Source organism: Lissotriton vulgaris, chromosome 2_1, assembly GCF_964263255.1.
Source record: "Lissotriton vulgaris chromosome 2_1, aLisVul1.2, whole genome shotgun sequence".
Classification (NCBI taxonomy): domain Eukaryota; kingdom Metazoa; phylum Chordata; class Amphibia; order Caudata; family Salamandridae; genus Lissotriton; species Lissotriton vulgaris.
Window position 1 is genome coordinate 1,956,843,985 of NC_141687.1, and position 15,077 is coordinate 1,956,859,061.

The window sequence follows — 15,077 nt, forward strand, 5'->3', positions numbered from 1 at the left end:
AGCAGTAAAACACAGCGACAGGGCACAATACAACAACAATGAGAAATTAAATGACAATAATTAAGAATGAAAAGACAAAATGAGAACACTATGATGACAAAATGAGGACAATGAACAATACTCAGATCAATTACCACGTCGTGGCAGGCAGGGGAACAGCAGCCTAGAACACCCAGGCAGGGGGCACAGCGGCGGTGACGGAGCACCGGAGCTGACGGGGAGAGTGCAGGCCTTTGACTGAGGTCAAGGTCTTTTACAATTGTACAAAAATCTTTACATCTTAATATTACCTACACACTCAAAATTTGAACTATTTTCCCAATAGACTGTCTTGATTTTATTACTGATTTGGTGGTGGAAGCAAGTTAAATACCATGACCACCCAAATTAACTTTAAGAGCTGCAAATGCCCATTCTCCTGCGATAGCAAATCTTCCCTTAGAGGGTCCTGTCCTTCTAATAAATACTTTTACCTCTTGCTTTTTTCTGTTCTCAACCTATGGTTTCGCTACCACCAAGAGGCAGGACCTTAAACTGGTTTTATAATGGTTTTATAGGAAATTACCATTTTTGTGTGGTGTACCCCTAGATTTTTAGCATTACTTTTTTGCTGGCTGTAGAACTCTGTGCACTATACCCCTACTATCAAGCAGTAAAGTGCCTGTGTTCCCCCTTTCAACATGGTTGAACTGACTGAACCTTAATTGGCATTTGCAACATACCTATACTCTCTAGTACATGTCGAGGCGGACCCAGGGCCTGTAAGCTAAATGCCACTAGTAGACTACAGCACCTATTGCTCCCAGAGCAGAGACAAAGGCATGTGGAGGGTGTTTTTGTTCCTCTGGCAGAATGACCTTTTGGGCAGTGACCAGGAACTTAGTTTACTTCAATTGGCCTCCCTATCACAGGCAGATGTCAGATGAAACCTGGACAGGCCCCTTCTTTTTGTTTCCCTAGTCAGAGAGGAAACAATCCCGGAGGGAGGTGAGGTGCCCCCAGAACTGTTTTGGATTGACCACAATGGAGGGGGGCTGCTTATTTCCCTGACCACACCTCTGTGGTGGGCACGCAAGCTCTGTACAAGGGGAGAAGGGGTTCATCATCTTGAATTTAGGTAGAGAGAAGGCACTGTGGGATTGTTTGCAATAGCGCACACAGAAAATGCTGCAAATGTTGGTAGGAAAACCCTTGGGAACATGGTACAAGTGGACTTTTCTGAATATTACCAACTGACCAGTTCCAACTGAACCAGACCAGACCTGGACCCTTCTGATAGGCTCTGCTGGTGTGAGTGCTGACCCACAAGTGCTGTTCCTGAGGTCCTGGAAACCTAGGCCTTAGAAACCTTTTGGGTCTGGAATAATAAGCCTCCCCGTAATGCTTATAAAAAAATTAAAAATTCCCAAATGCCAAGCTGGTTTTTCCCTACCTGATTTCTTTCTGTATCATAAGGCATTTATCCTAAAACAAAGCTCGTTATGGTTTAATATTTCCCCTATTGTTAATCCCCCTATCTGGTTTCATATTGAGACATCCCTTGTAAAACCTTTTCCTTTATTGTCCTTGTTAACCATGTCTCCTATATCTACGATTGTACATTCTTCCTCCATAATCAAATCATCGAGATTAATATTTAATGATTTAGACTCCAATTTTGAATCCCCTTTAGTTTCTACGGTGCATTTGCCCCTATGGCATAGTGCCTTAATCAAATTAAATAGGAATATCTCTTTTTGGTCTTCCTGGATTGATAAAGGTATTTTTTATCTTGGAGATGTTTTCTTGGATGATGCATTTATTCCATTTAATCAACTCCAATCGAAATTCAATCTGCCGGGGGGCGCTAGAGGGCGCACTGCGGAATGGCCGCACTGTCGTGAGGCTCCCGCTGCCCGGAGCTATTATCCGCCTAGGTATCCTGATTACCATCGCTGCGCCCTGAACTGACCCCACGGATCGGTTGGGATATCGGCTGTCCACCCACGGTCCAACTCCTGAGCCATTCGAGGGTTGCTGGCCGAAGCTACGAGGATCCCAAGTTTCTCCGACTCGCGCTCTGGAAGTCTGATGCCCTCTTGCCCGGCATCACTGTTCATGCCAGTCCGGGGCTCTGCACGTGGGGTGTAGGCCTAGCTCCGCCCTTCTCCGCCAGGCCCGTTCGCTGGTCGGGCGAGACGCTTGGCTTTTCCTTGTTGTCGGACTTATCTCTCGGCTTTCCCATCTGCCTGCCCAGATACCATCGCTTACGGAGGAGCAACGGATCTTCTACTTGGATTCTGAGGGTTTGCCCCCTTGGGCTAGGAGCGAAGACGGCCATTTCTCGTCGTTGGGAGTGGCGGGGCGTGCTTGCCTGCTCGTGCCCCCACGATTCGAGCTGCTTTCTACTTGGCCGGGTCCCTTGTCCGACCTAGATCCTGACTCCCATTTGCCTCGATCCCCTACTGCACCACCGTTATGGGGAAGCCGGACACTAAACAGTCCAAATATTCCTTTGACTCTGGAGGGGCCAGGCGTGGGACGCGTTTGCTCCAGGAAGCTGGGACTTCGCGGTCCCCCCCCCCGAATGTCGCTGAGAGTGTCCCGCACCCACCACCACCGGACTTTACCCAAATGATGCAGGAGATGAGGCAGGGGTTCGCCACTATAGTGGACAAAGTGGACAAGATATCGTCGCGCATGGATGCGGTCGTTCAGAAATTGGATGTGCATGAGGAGCGCTTGACGGCGGCGGAACAGCGCATTTCGGACCATGATGACACGGCGGCCACCCATACCACCCAACTGGCGAGAATGGACAATATCTTGCGTGTCATTGCCGCTAAGAACGAAGAGTTGGAAGCGAGGAGTAGGCGCAACAACGTGCGCATTGTAGGTGTCCCGGAGTCCACGAATGTGGGCAAAATGGAGACTTATGTGGAGAGGCTACTGGTGGGCGCCATTGGGACGGAAGTTTTCTCGTCCCAGTTCATCGTTGAGAGAGCGCATCGGACATTGGGACCTCGCCCGGCCTCTGGGGCTGCACCGCGTCCCATCATTGCGCGCCTTTTGAATTATCGTGATCGAGACGCTGCTCTTCAGGCTGCCCGCACTAACAGGGCTCTCTCCTTCGAAGGGGTGTCTTTCACCATGTACCCCGACTTCACACCGATGGTGCAGGACCAGCGTCGGAAGTTCTTGGGGGTGAAAAGGAAGCTTCGGGATCTCCAAGTGGACTACGCCTTGCTTTATCCGGCTAAACTTAGAGTGACGCATCAGGCTAAACAACATTTTTTCACCAACCCACAGCATGCTGAGGACTTTGCGAAGCGCCTCCAGCGCGAGCGAGCTGCTGCGGATCGGGGTGACGATCGAGATCCGGAGGGTGAACATTCGGCGGCTGAGGAGGAGGTCGCCTGATTCTGGTGACTTTGGACTTTGTCTTTTTTCTTCCCGTTTTTTGAAGTACTGTGGACGTGTATCTTTTGTATTGAGTCCTGCTGGCTTCCTTCTCAGCATTTGCGGCCTAGCTATCGTCCGTTTTTGTTTTTTGCTGATGCGTGGGTCATGTCTGTATGGTGATGAATGAGTGCGTTTTGCTATTTTTGAGGGGTCGGTATGGCACCGCAGGATGGTGATATTTGGTGTCGCGCTCTGGGCACCCACCCCCCCGCGCTGTGCCTGGGGCCGCCTGATACTTGTTGGCGCGGACACTGGCGTGGCGTGAGGGAGTGGCGTCGTGCACCTCTGGAAGGTTCCCCGGAGGGTGTGCCCCATGTTTACCTTTTGTTTGGATTCTAGTCCTCTGTTGGTTGACTGGATGTGTGTTGGGGGATGGGGGGGGGGGGTGTGCGTGGCCTGATAGTTGGGGTGGTGTCAGGTGGGTGGATGGGGTGGGGATGAAGCTGTCCATGTCTGTTTGCCTGGGACTTCTGGTTCGCTTTGGGAGCTGCTGCTGTTGTTTGAGTGCACGGAAATGTCGTGGCGCCCGCTATCCAGGCTGTTCCACTTTTCTATCTGGCGAGACTGGTCCTGGGAGCCGTGCTCCCGTCCATTTTGGGCCCGAGTGCAACGGCCGCCATTTTAGGCTGCCACGTGACGGGGCGCACTCTGCGAGCGTAGCACGTGTGCGAGTTGTGGGCCGAGTGGGATGGCTTGGCGGCGTGCGGCGCGCAGTCTGTCCTGTGTGCTTGCTGCATGGATGGGTCGGCTGGGGGGGAGTTGTTGTGTTCTTGTTTGGTTGGTTCGGAGATGACTGGGAAATGTGTGGAGTGTATGTGGGGGTCTGTCCGTGCCCTGGGGCGTGGACCTATCGCTGGCTGTTGCTGGTAGTTGGATGCCCTGTATTTGTCTACTGGGTCCCGTGGGGCCCTGAATCTGTGTGATGTCGACTGCTGTTGTAGATCGGATCTCGATTTTGTCCTGGAATGTACGGGGCCTTAATGATGCCAGGAAGTGTCGTAGTGTGATCCAGTATTTGGACAGGCATGCTATTCATGTTGCTTTTCTCCAGGAGACGCATCTGCGCCCCGCTCCCTCCCCCACTTTTGGCGGGAGGTGGGCTGCGGCCAGGGGGTTTGCTTCCTATTCTTCCTATGCTCGTGGGGTTGTCATCCTTGTTAAAAGATCGCTTGCATTTCAGGAACTTGGATCTGTGGGGGACCCTGAGGGGCGCTATGTGCTGCTGTGGGGACGGCTTGGGCAGAACACTGTACTGTTTGTTAATTGCTATGCTCCTAATGTTGATACGCCAATCTTTTTTGTCACTCTGTGGGGTCATGTCCTTGCTGTGGATGCTACTCACATTGTGTGGGGGGGTGACTTTAATTTTGCATTTCAGGCCCAGTTGGACAGATCGGAGGGTAGCCCTCAGTACAATGTACAAGCTAGAGAAGTGTTGCGGGGGATAGTGGAGGAGGCTGGGATGGTTGACAGCTGGAGGTACACCCACCCTGCCACCAAGGAGGGCACTCATTACACCACACATGCTCGCTCATGGGCGAGACTGGACTATGTGTTTCTCTCTAGAGGGTTGATGTCTGGCCTGAGGGAGGCTACACATCTGGCTCGGACGTATTCTGATCACTGTCCGGTGAAGGTTGATTTATCCGTCCCCGGGTTGCATAGGCCGCGCCCACCTTGGCGTTTGTTTCCGACTGCTTTGCTTGACCCGGTGTTCAAGGAGGAACTCGGTGTGGAGGTGGAGGCGTTCTTCCCTAGAAACAAGGGCTCTGTGGACAGCATTGAGGTCATTTGGGAGGCATTCAAGGTTACGATCCGGGGTGTCACTATTTCTAAAAGTTGTGGAGTACTCCGTCTGATTGTTCGGACCCTTGAGGGCTTGGAGGCTGATTTGCGAGACTTGGAGCGCAGGATGCAGGTTGATTCGGACCCCGCTCTTCTGGCACAGTTCCGCACTAAGCTCTCCGAATACGAGGAGGAGGCTGCTCGAGAGACTAAGCATAGGGGGAAATACTGGACGTCGAGGCGATACTGCGAGGGGGAGCGACCCGGTAAGGTCCTCGCCGCCCTTATTAGGCATCCAAGGCATGGGTCGGACGTGTTGGAATTGGTGTCTCCGGATGGCACTCGCTGTCGAGACACTTCGGAGATTCAGCGCACTTTTATTGATCACTATGCACACCTTTACACGACACAGCAGACGGGTGAGACTCGATACGGCGGCTTCCTCGATGAGTTGGCGCTTTGTTGGTTATCGGATGGTCATCGGGAGTTCTTAGGCAGGCCCCTAGAGGTGGAGGAGGTCAGGAATGCCTTCATGTCTCTTTCTAATGGGAAGGCCGCCGGGCTGGATGGCCTTCCTGCTGAATTTTATAAGTGTTATGTGGACACCATGGCCCCTGTGCTCCGTGAGGTGTTTGAGGAGTCTCTGGAGGAGGGTCGTCTACCGGGCTCCATGCGGGAGGTCGCCATCACGTCGCTGCTCAAGCCAGGTAAGGATCCACTGGATGTGGGCTCCTACAGGCCCCTCTCATTGCTCAACTGCGATGTTAAAATTCTCGCGAAGGTCTTGGCGGTGAGACTAGCCGAACTCATGCCCGTTATCGTGTTGCCTGATCAGTCGGGATTTGTGCCCGGCCGCGCTACCTCTCACAATCTTCGCACTTTGTTTTCGCTTGTGTCGACCATTGATCCCACTGTCCCGGTTGCCGCTATCTTTCTTGATGCCACTAAGGCGTTTGACTCTGTTGAGTGGGGCTACCTTATTGATGTGCTTTGTCGGATGGGTTTCCCCAGGATTTTCATTTCTTGGGTTAAGCTTTTATATACTGATCCGATGGCGAGGGTAGTAGTGAATGGGGTGCTATCCCCCTCGTTCCCTCTCACGAGAGGGACCCGACAGGGTTGCCCCCTCTCACCCCTCTTGTTTGCTATCGCCATTGAGCCGCTAGCCTGTAGGATTCGTCAGTTTCATCAGCAGAGTGCCTTTAATTGTCTTCGGCGGCAGGTCGGCATTTCTTTATACGCCGATGATGTCACACTCTATGTCAAGGACCCTGAGAACAACCTTAATTCGCTCCTGCGGGAGCTGGTCGCTTTTGGAGGTGTCTCCGGGGTTCATATCAACTGGCGGAAATCTCAATTTTTCCCCCTTACCGCTGCGGTGGCCAGGTTTCCCCTTGACTACCCTCTGGAATGGTGTGACTCGGAGTTGCGATATCTCGGTATTGTCATATCCTTGGACAGGGGAGACGCGGTTCAGCTCAACTATGGTGTGGCCATTACTAAACTGGCGGATGATGTCACCAGGTGGATGTCTTTGCCTCTCTCCATTGCCGGTAGGGCGTCTCTTATCAAGATGGTAGTTCTGCCCCGCTTTCTTTATCTCTTTCAAAACCTCCCATATCATCCTGGTGCTTATTTCTTTCGTAGACTTCGTTCCGAGCTCCTGCGTTTGTTCTGGGCGGGCAAGCAGCCACGGGTGGCCTGGGCCACCCTTACGTTGCCTTATGCTGATGGCGGTTTCGACGTTCCTGACTTTGAACTTTATTATCTCAGCGCTCAGGCGCATTATGCCTATCACTGGATGCGCCCCACGCCGTTCATGCCCCAGATTGCTGCTGAGCATTGGGTCGCCCACCCGCTCCCACTGGAGGGGATGGTTTTGGGCAAGGTGTCAGATGTGGAAACGCCTCGCACGACGGTGACGTGCACGGTGGATGCTTGGAAGCGGGTGGCTCATTTGCTAGGCGTTTCCTTTCTCTACTCGCCGGCCTTGCCTCTGTCTTATCATCCGGATTTGTCGCTGTTGTTGGAGACGGGGTTTCAGCGAATGTGCAAGCGGCTGGGTATCCTCACGTGGGGCGACTTGTTTCATGAAGGTGCCTTCCGTACGCAGGCTCATTTCTTCGGTGCGGCTGCTTGCTCCCCTCTAGACCTGTTCTACTTTGTCCGCCTGCGGCAGGGCATGCGTGCTCTGCTACCAGACTACCCTTCGGAGCCTGGGGTTACCCTCCCCCTCCACGTGCTGTTGGTTTCAGATGGGCGACACCTGGTGTCGAAATTATACGGGGCTATTCGCCGACAGCGATCGGTCCCGGCCAATCGGGTGCGCGAGCAGTGGGTTGCCGAATTGGGTACTCCTATTACAGACGAGCAGTGGAAATACTGTTGCGGGCTCACGGCCAATGTTTCTTCTAGTTGTCGCCTTAAAATCATCCATTACAAGTTTGTTCAGAGGTACTATTATACCCCGGCGAGGAAACTTCGGTTCCATTTGGCGGAGGATGGCAGGTGTGCTAGGTGTCGGGCGGAAGGCGCTGACTTTTTGCATTTGGCTTGGAGCTGTGCGGGGGTATTGGAATATTGGACTCAGGTTCATGAAGCCCTGCAGGTTATGGCGGAGGATGGGGTGGCGTTTGACCCCTTAGTGATGTTACTTGGCTTCTCTAAGGACGTACCTGCCTCTCACCGTAGATTTGTTGACGTGGCCCTGCTGCTGGCTAGGCGTAGGGTTGCTTGTTGCTGGGGTCGTGGTAGGGTGCCGCGCTTTCAGGACTGGGTGACTGACCTCATTTACTGTCAGGATCAATACAATATCTATTCTGACTTGATGCCTGTTCGATGCAGACCAAAGGACTTTTGGAGTCCGCTCCAGGTGTACCTCCTGACCAGGGCTGTGCGGGACTCTGATTCTGAACCTGGGGACCGCGAGGGGATAGGTTGATGACAACATGATAGGCTGGGATTTTACACAACACCTGCTGTTCTTCCGATATCGGGGGGGGGGGGGCTGACTGTCTCCTTTTCCTGCGACCTATTGGGGGGTTGAAGTCTCCCGTACGACTGGTATATTACTGGGAATTCAGATTGTATCCCTGTGCGGCACCTTTATTTCCTGTGTTCCTCATATTTGAGTCCTCTCTGGCTCACGTGATCTCCGCTAATGTAATGTGTTCATACTGCATTATCTTATTGGCTCGCCTGCCCATGCTGGATCATTGTATTCTAACTTCTACTGTACATTTCGCTATTGCTCCTTGTATTGACTGGTGCCCTGCCCTGTACTTCCTTGTATCTCCTTGTTTATTTTTTTTTTTGTTCTCTTGGCTCTGACGTACCACTGTAATGGCCATATGTGACTGTCTGTTTTGTATGTACACTTCCCTTGAACCTGCTTGTCTCCAAATAAAGGTTTAAAAAAAAAAAAAAATCTATTGATCAAAAAAAAAAAAAAAAAAAAAAAAAAGAAATTCAATCTGCCTTCATCAGATTTGTTAAAATATCAATTTCTTTTTAATTCTATTTTAGATTCCTTCCCAAATGGTATTCCTTCTAAAATGACAGCTGATTTTTTGGTTTATGTTAATACTGTTTCTTTGTCCTCTAAAGCGGTGTCTGTATTTTATAAGAAACTTATCATATCCTTAGGTTCCAATGTTGATACAATTTCCACTTTTTGGAATAATTAGTTATTTTTATCTCTGTCAAATGATTCATGGTCATTAATTTGGACTCATTGTATTTCTGGGTGTTTACCAGTGTCAATTTATCAAACTAATGCTTTTATTTTATTTAATTCCTTATGGACTCCATTGCGTTTTTTTTAAAGCTAAATTGTTACCATCTAACATATGTTGGCATTGTAATCTGCATCCTGGTTCTTTACGTCACATGTTATTTGATTGTCCTACTATTAGGAAATTTTGGTCTGAAGTATGGAGTGTAATATTGAAAATTTTACCTATTTCTGATTTACCATCTTATAATTTAGTCATATGTAAATCTGTTGCTTTGAGTGTGCCCCTTGACGATAATGAAGCAAAATTATTTAATTTTTTGGTTTCGGCTGCGTTAAAATCCGTCACTTTTTGTTGGAAGGATGCTACTTCTCTTTCAGTCCATGCTTGGTGGTCTTGGATTATCTTTACAAGAAGAGGTGCTCAATTATCATTACAAAGTGTTCGTCATAATTCTTCACATTTTCAATCTTTCTGGTCTCCTATAGATTCGTATGTACAGTTATGATTCTTGTTTTCTTATTGATAATATCTTATTGGTAACTCTATTTATCTAAGTTATTATGCTATGAAATGTATATTTCCCTTTCCCTTCTATCCCTCCCCTTCCTTCCCCTTCTCCCCCCTTCTTAAGTTCTCCTTTGATTGACAATATTATATTGCGATATATTTTATTGATGACTGTATTTTTATGATTGTTCTCATTCGCTTCTTTGTAATTTAATGAATTATTTCTTCACTTTTCTGTATGTATTTCTGTACTTCTCCATTGTCAATAAATTCAATAAAATCTTACTGAACTAAAAAAAAAAAGAAACCTTTTGGGTCAGAGGACCGGGACTTATCAGCCCAAGCCGATCTGACTAAGGTGAATTGTTGCTGGGCTGAAGAATTGCATTCCTCTAGCACTGAGGTTGTTTGTGAATCTTCTTCAGGGACTACAGTATCTGGCCTCGTGGAGCCTTCTTCAGCTGCAGCCGGTAGCCTTGCCCTGCAGGAAGAACCCGAGCTCCAAAGAAAAGTGACAAAGTGCAAATAAAGAAATCTTGACCATTTGATAGTGGCAAAAGTTTCCTACCCATGAGGGATCCCCACTGGGTTGCAAAACTCGAATTTCTCCCGCTTCAGAGCTTTCGTTCCAGAAAAGAACAGCTTCACCAGGACTGAGTCCAATGGCTGTGTGACCTCATGGAGGAAGATTTTGGGCTTCAGGTCGGGTCGAACCTGGTCCCGTGCTCCATCGCTGTCGCCCGCCAAATTGCGCCCAGGTCCTGGTGTAACGCAACCAGTTGATCACGATTTGCCCTTAAAGCTTTTGGTGCTATTTTTTAATAAAACTTAAAAAAAATCATATTTCTGCTTACCCTAATTGGGTGTTTGCCATTTTGGTGTCATTTTATTCATTACCGTAGTATACATTTTCGAATTCTGTTTGGAATTTTTCATATGTTGTGTTTTTGATTTTATTACTGTTATTGACTATATAAATACTTTACACTTTGCCTGTAAGTTAAGCCTGTTAGCTCTGTTCAATATCTACTAGAGAGTTGAGCTCAGATTAATTATGGGGCTTTAATAGTTCACCTTGACAATGATTGTGCTTGTTACCGGAGGGAGGTCGTCTTCTCCTCAACTAACAATCAAATTCCCTACAGGTCTTGAAGAGATTTGCATGCTGGTTCTCTTTACACATGCGTACTTCATACATGGTACAGTTGATCCCTTCAGTGCTTAATTTGTGCCTGTGATTTCTGGGGCTCGGCACCGGCACTTCATTGTCAGGACCGATATAGTGACAGTCCACCACATGAAGGTACTGTCTTTTTAATTTGGAGATGAGCACATCTGTGTTTTAAAGTCAATATACAGTGTAAATTAATAATACCGGCCTCTCGTGCCATTATTATAGTTTTGTGTGACCTGAAATAGCCAGAATTGTCACACTTTTAGGAGTGTGATGGTTGGGTGTTATGTTGGTACTGCCATTGCCAGCGCTGGCAGAGTATGGGTGGTGCAGGCTGCAGTGGCTTTCTTTAAAGAGCCCTGCCACTTAATTTTTTACAAATTAAGCGCTGGATCCCTGCATTTATGTGTATTCTCAATAGTTCCCCATTTTTCGCCAGATGGTGCCTATCAGATTTGCTTCTCTCACACTTGGCGATTTCCTCACCATGGCAGTATCTAGTTAGATTTGTTTTCCTTTTATTTTTAGATCTACCTTTTGATTTTCTTTTCTTCTTATGCTGCAGCGATTTGGATGCAAGCCATGTCGTCATGCCATTGGCCGCTTGTAGAAATTGTCTAGCATAACAATTTCTTGTCATGCTTGGGGAATCGTCATCTGGTGCACATCTGCACTGTGTGTGCAACGTTTGGTACGAGGTCTCTGAAAAGACAGTACATTTCAACATCAGGAATAATAGTTCTAAAACATATTCATTTCACTCTGCCTACTTTATGACATTTTCGATCTCTACAAAGGTGACTATTACTCACTACTTTTAAATATGTATATAGGTCAGCAAGGTAAAAGCAAGGAATGATTATTACTGTTTTGTCCATCGGCTATTAGTTTTCCCACCAAACCCATTTGATATTTGATATCTGTCTTCCAGTGGTTGCATTTTATGATTTTTTTCTTTTACATCTACTAATTTTTTCAAAGTTTTATTTATATCTTTCGTTTCTTGCATTTTTATTAGTTACCCACTACAGCACATTACGTGTTCATATACATAGAAACCGTTTGAGCATCACCTATGTGTATGCATACATGAATCTGTGATTATATTAATGTGGCAAACACCTGGCTGGGGATTTAACAGAGCGTTGCTCAGCACTCACCTGTTTTCTGCCCTGCTTCAGTGCAAACTGAGTGTTTTTTAAAGCTGTAATTTTCAGGAAATATCCAGCAGCACTAAGAATCCTAATGTGTTTAAACAGCTTGTGAATGGCAGATACCTTTCTATTAGTGCAAACATATTATGCATTGACACTATTAATCGTTCCACAAAAATTAAAGTGCAATTAATACCACTACCCAAAAAGCGTTTGCCTCAGGAACTTGCATTAAGCTGAATTGTTATACACCGAGGATATCGCTGGGAATAGATTGAAAGGGAACATTTTTAAATTAATATTTAGATTGAGTTTCTAAAGTCAATCTTTCTTTTATACACACGGTACTCTTGTCTGATTGATGTCATCCACCTTCCCAGGATCTCCTGTGGCCATACTGGCGCTTCCGGAAGAAAGTACCACCCAGAGCATTTCGTTTTTGGAAAATTCTGCACCGGTGGAACGACTTCCGGTTGACTGCTTTCCCACCAGCCTCCGAGTCCAGATCCTGGCATGGTGTTCAAATGGTTCACTTTATTTGATTACTGCAGCTGCAGGCAAAGAAACCAACGTGATCACACTAAAGGAAAGGTAAGGCCATACAAGATGAAGTATTCCTAACCGTTCGTATTGGCTTGTTTGCTCCATGTTTTTTTACAGACAATCTCAAGCGTGGGTGTGTCCTCCGTTAAGGACGAGGAGCGTCGCCCCACTAACCAAATTGCTCCCAGATATGGAAAAATAAAATGGTAATAACGTTCATTTATAACCATTTTATTTTTCAAAACCCCGTTCCAGGCCAATTGGCAGGACGGGGGCGGGGCTTCCTGGTTTCAGCTGCGCAACAGAAAACAGTGATGGGCAGGGCACTCTAGGTTTAAAGTGCACAAGTCTTTTTGGCTGGCTGTCTTGCGACGGCCACCCAGAAATGCACACTTTAAACCTCTTTAACCCTGCTGTCTAAGACAGCTGGGTTAGAGATAGCATAGTGCTCCAGTATCAACGGGAGCGAAGGAGGCTGCTCTATCCAGTCCTGGCACTTCTTTCATGCTGCATGAAAGCAGCGCCAGGATTGGTTACTGAAGTTTCCTGGTCCCGCCTTTGAGGTTGCCTGGAGAAGACCCGAGGGAGATGGACGTCGCGTCAGGATTGAAGGTAAGTCTAAATATTTTTCTCATTTATTCATAAATTCTATTTTTTTCCTCCCGCCTCACCACCCTCCTTATATGCTAGCTGCCACTGATCTCAAATCAAATAGATGTCAGTAGTCCTAGTGAAATCATGGCAAATCCAGATTATTTGCTCTTGTTGATGCTTTTGAGTGAGGTGCAGTTTCAGTTCTGTGGCTAACTGAGTTTGGCTCTCACCAGGAGGCCACTGCAGCTAGCACCACCCATTGCCCCTGCCATGCTCCCAATGATAGTAACAGCACAACTACTAACCATCACCCTCCTGCAAGTGGGACAATTCCTACTTTTCCAGGCCCCCAAAGCTGTAAGAATGGCTTTGGCTTGGACGGCAGGTAATAGTTATTTTTAATGTATATTTGTTAGAAACGGGTAGCGTGGTGCAGAGCGGGCGGGCCAAACTCCAGGGGAAATGTGTAAAGCATCCGCGCAGCAAACACAGGCGACACACCAGGCACACCACAAAAAGACTCCACACCAGGTTGCATGAAAAATAACTTGTGTATTTATAAAACACATTAGAATGCAGAACCCAGGTGCATATCTTCCGTGCCAGCCGGGACCGGGTAGCCATTCACAGCAGACTATTTACAAGGCAGGGCCAATCGGGCCGCTGCCCGGACCATCACAAACACACAGGAAGAATAAATGTAGAGTCCATCAGCATTAGGACACATCAGCATCAGACCGGAAAGGAAAACATGCTTGCAGGCCATGAGGCTTCCCCTTATGCATAAAGACGTCGTCAGACATTGGGGAAAAAGCATTAACATTGAATGCAAAACCATCAGTAGTCAACCTTAGGGGGAAAACATTGTCAGAAACATAGAGCATTAGGCCGGGACATCTGCAGTAGGCCTAGACCTGTGAACATCACATTAAACATGCACATGACCATAAGCATAGATACAACATTAGGCAGAACTCCAAAGATGTAAGTCTGCGAGGGAAAACATCATTAGCATAATGCCGTAGGCCTGATGTATAAAGCAGCTCTTACATAACATTAGGCCCACATCCTGAGCCTGGAACATAAAACATGTGAACATAGGGAATAGAAACACATTTAGCTTAGAGGCCCTACTTCCAATAAGCATGAATCACATTATGCATAACACCTTAACACAGGCATAACCTTAGCACTGCATAACATGATCTGGGGTGTAATCCTATTAGCATCAATCACCCTTGCATTTGGCAGAGGAGGCAACATCAACCCCCTACAGGCACATTATGCATACAAAAAGGCTGTAAGTATATTAACAGCAGGGCATCACACCTAACATTAGCAGGGCACACATGGAAATGCCCAAAACAATCGCCCCCGTTGGTACAGGTTAGTTCCTGGCGCCACTGCACCTAGGGAGCCCCTCTCAGGGACTCTGGAAGTAGAAAATGCCCAATGTTGCAGGGGACCTCAGCCGCGGTGCCGCTGGACAAATAGAGCCTCAAGGGCCCAAACTAACACGTTGGAGCCCTCCCCCCCTCTGGGGCTCAGCACTTGAAAATGCCCCCCCCCCCTGGGAAAATGGTGCTGGCTCGGGTGCTCTGAAAATATTCTTGCCTCCAATAAAGTTGCAGTAGGCTGCAACTGCGGTGCAGCTGTACAGCTTCTCAACACTGGCCCAGCTGGAGCCCTACTCTGGAGAAGGGATGTAAGGCAGCTGCCCACTGCCACCCGGGGCAGCTGCCTGGCAAGTCCAGCAATGGCGGTGCTGCCCCTTTCTGGGCTCCCGGGGGCCTTAGGCACCGACAGTGTGCCTCTGCCAGCCCCCGCCCGACAGTCGGACCACACCGCCCCACTCACCGGCAGTCCTCTGCCTCTGGTCTCCTCCAGCGGGTCCTCAGGCAGCTCTGTTCCTCTCGCTGGTGGGAGGCGGCTCCTCTCAATGGGACTCTTCTCATGCTGGGCTGGTGCTGCGGGGCTCTCCTCTCCCACACGGGAGCCCTGCCTTCCTCGTGGCACGCCTCCAGGGTTCATCCGGGCCCCCTCCTGGGACCCGGGACTTTGATGTGGAGCCCGCGAGGCTCCAGACGGCTTTCCCCCAGGCCGGGGAAGGCATAAGTGGAGCCCGCGAGGCTCCCACTCGGC

General features: G+C 48.5%; 1 protein-coding gene across 2 annotated transcripts in view; it reads left to right on the top strand.

Moving 5' to 3' along the window:
* The window catches only part of WDR93 (WD repeat domain 93), a 693,419-nt gene that overhangs the window by 409,953 nt on the left and 268,389 nt on the right, over positions 1–15,077 (top strand). For both annotated transcript variants that reach the window (XM_086958144.1, XM_086958145.1), the window contains exon 13: positions 12,179–12,389. In XM_086958144.1, coding sequence (XP_086814270.1) covers positions 12,179–12,389 — 211 coding nt within the window. The remainder of the gene's footprint in view (positions 1–12,178; positions 12,390–15,077) is intronic.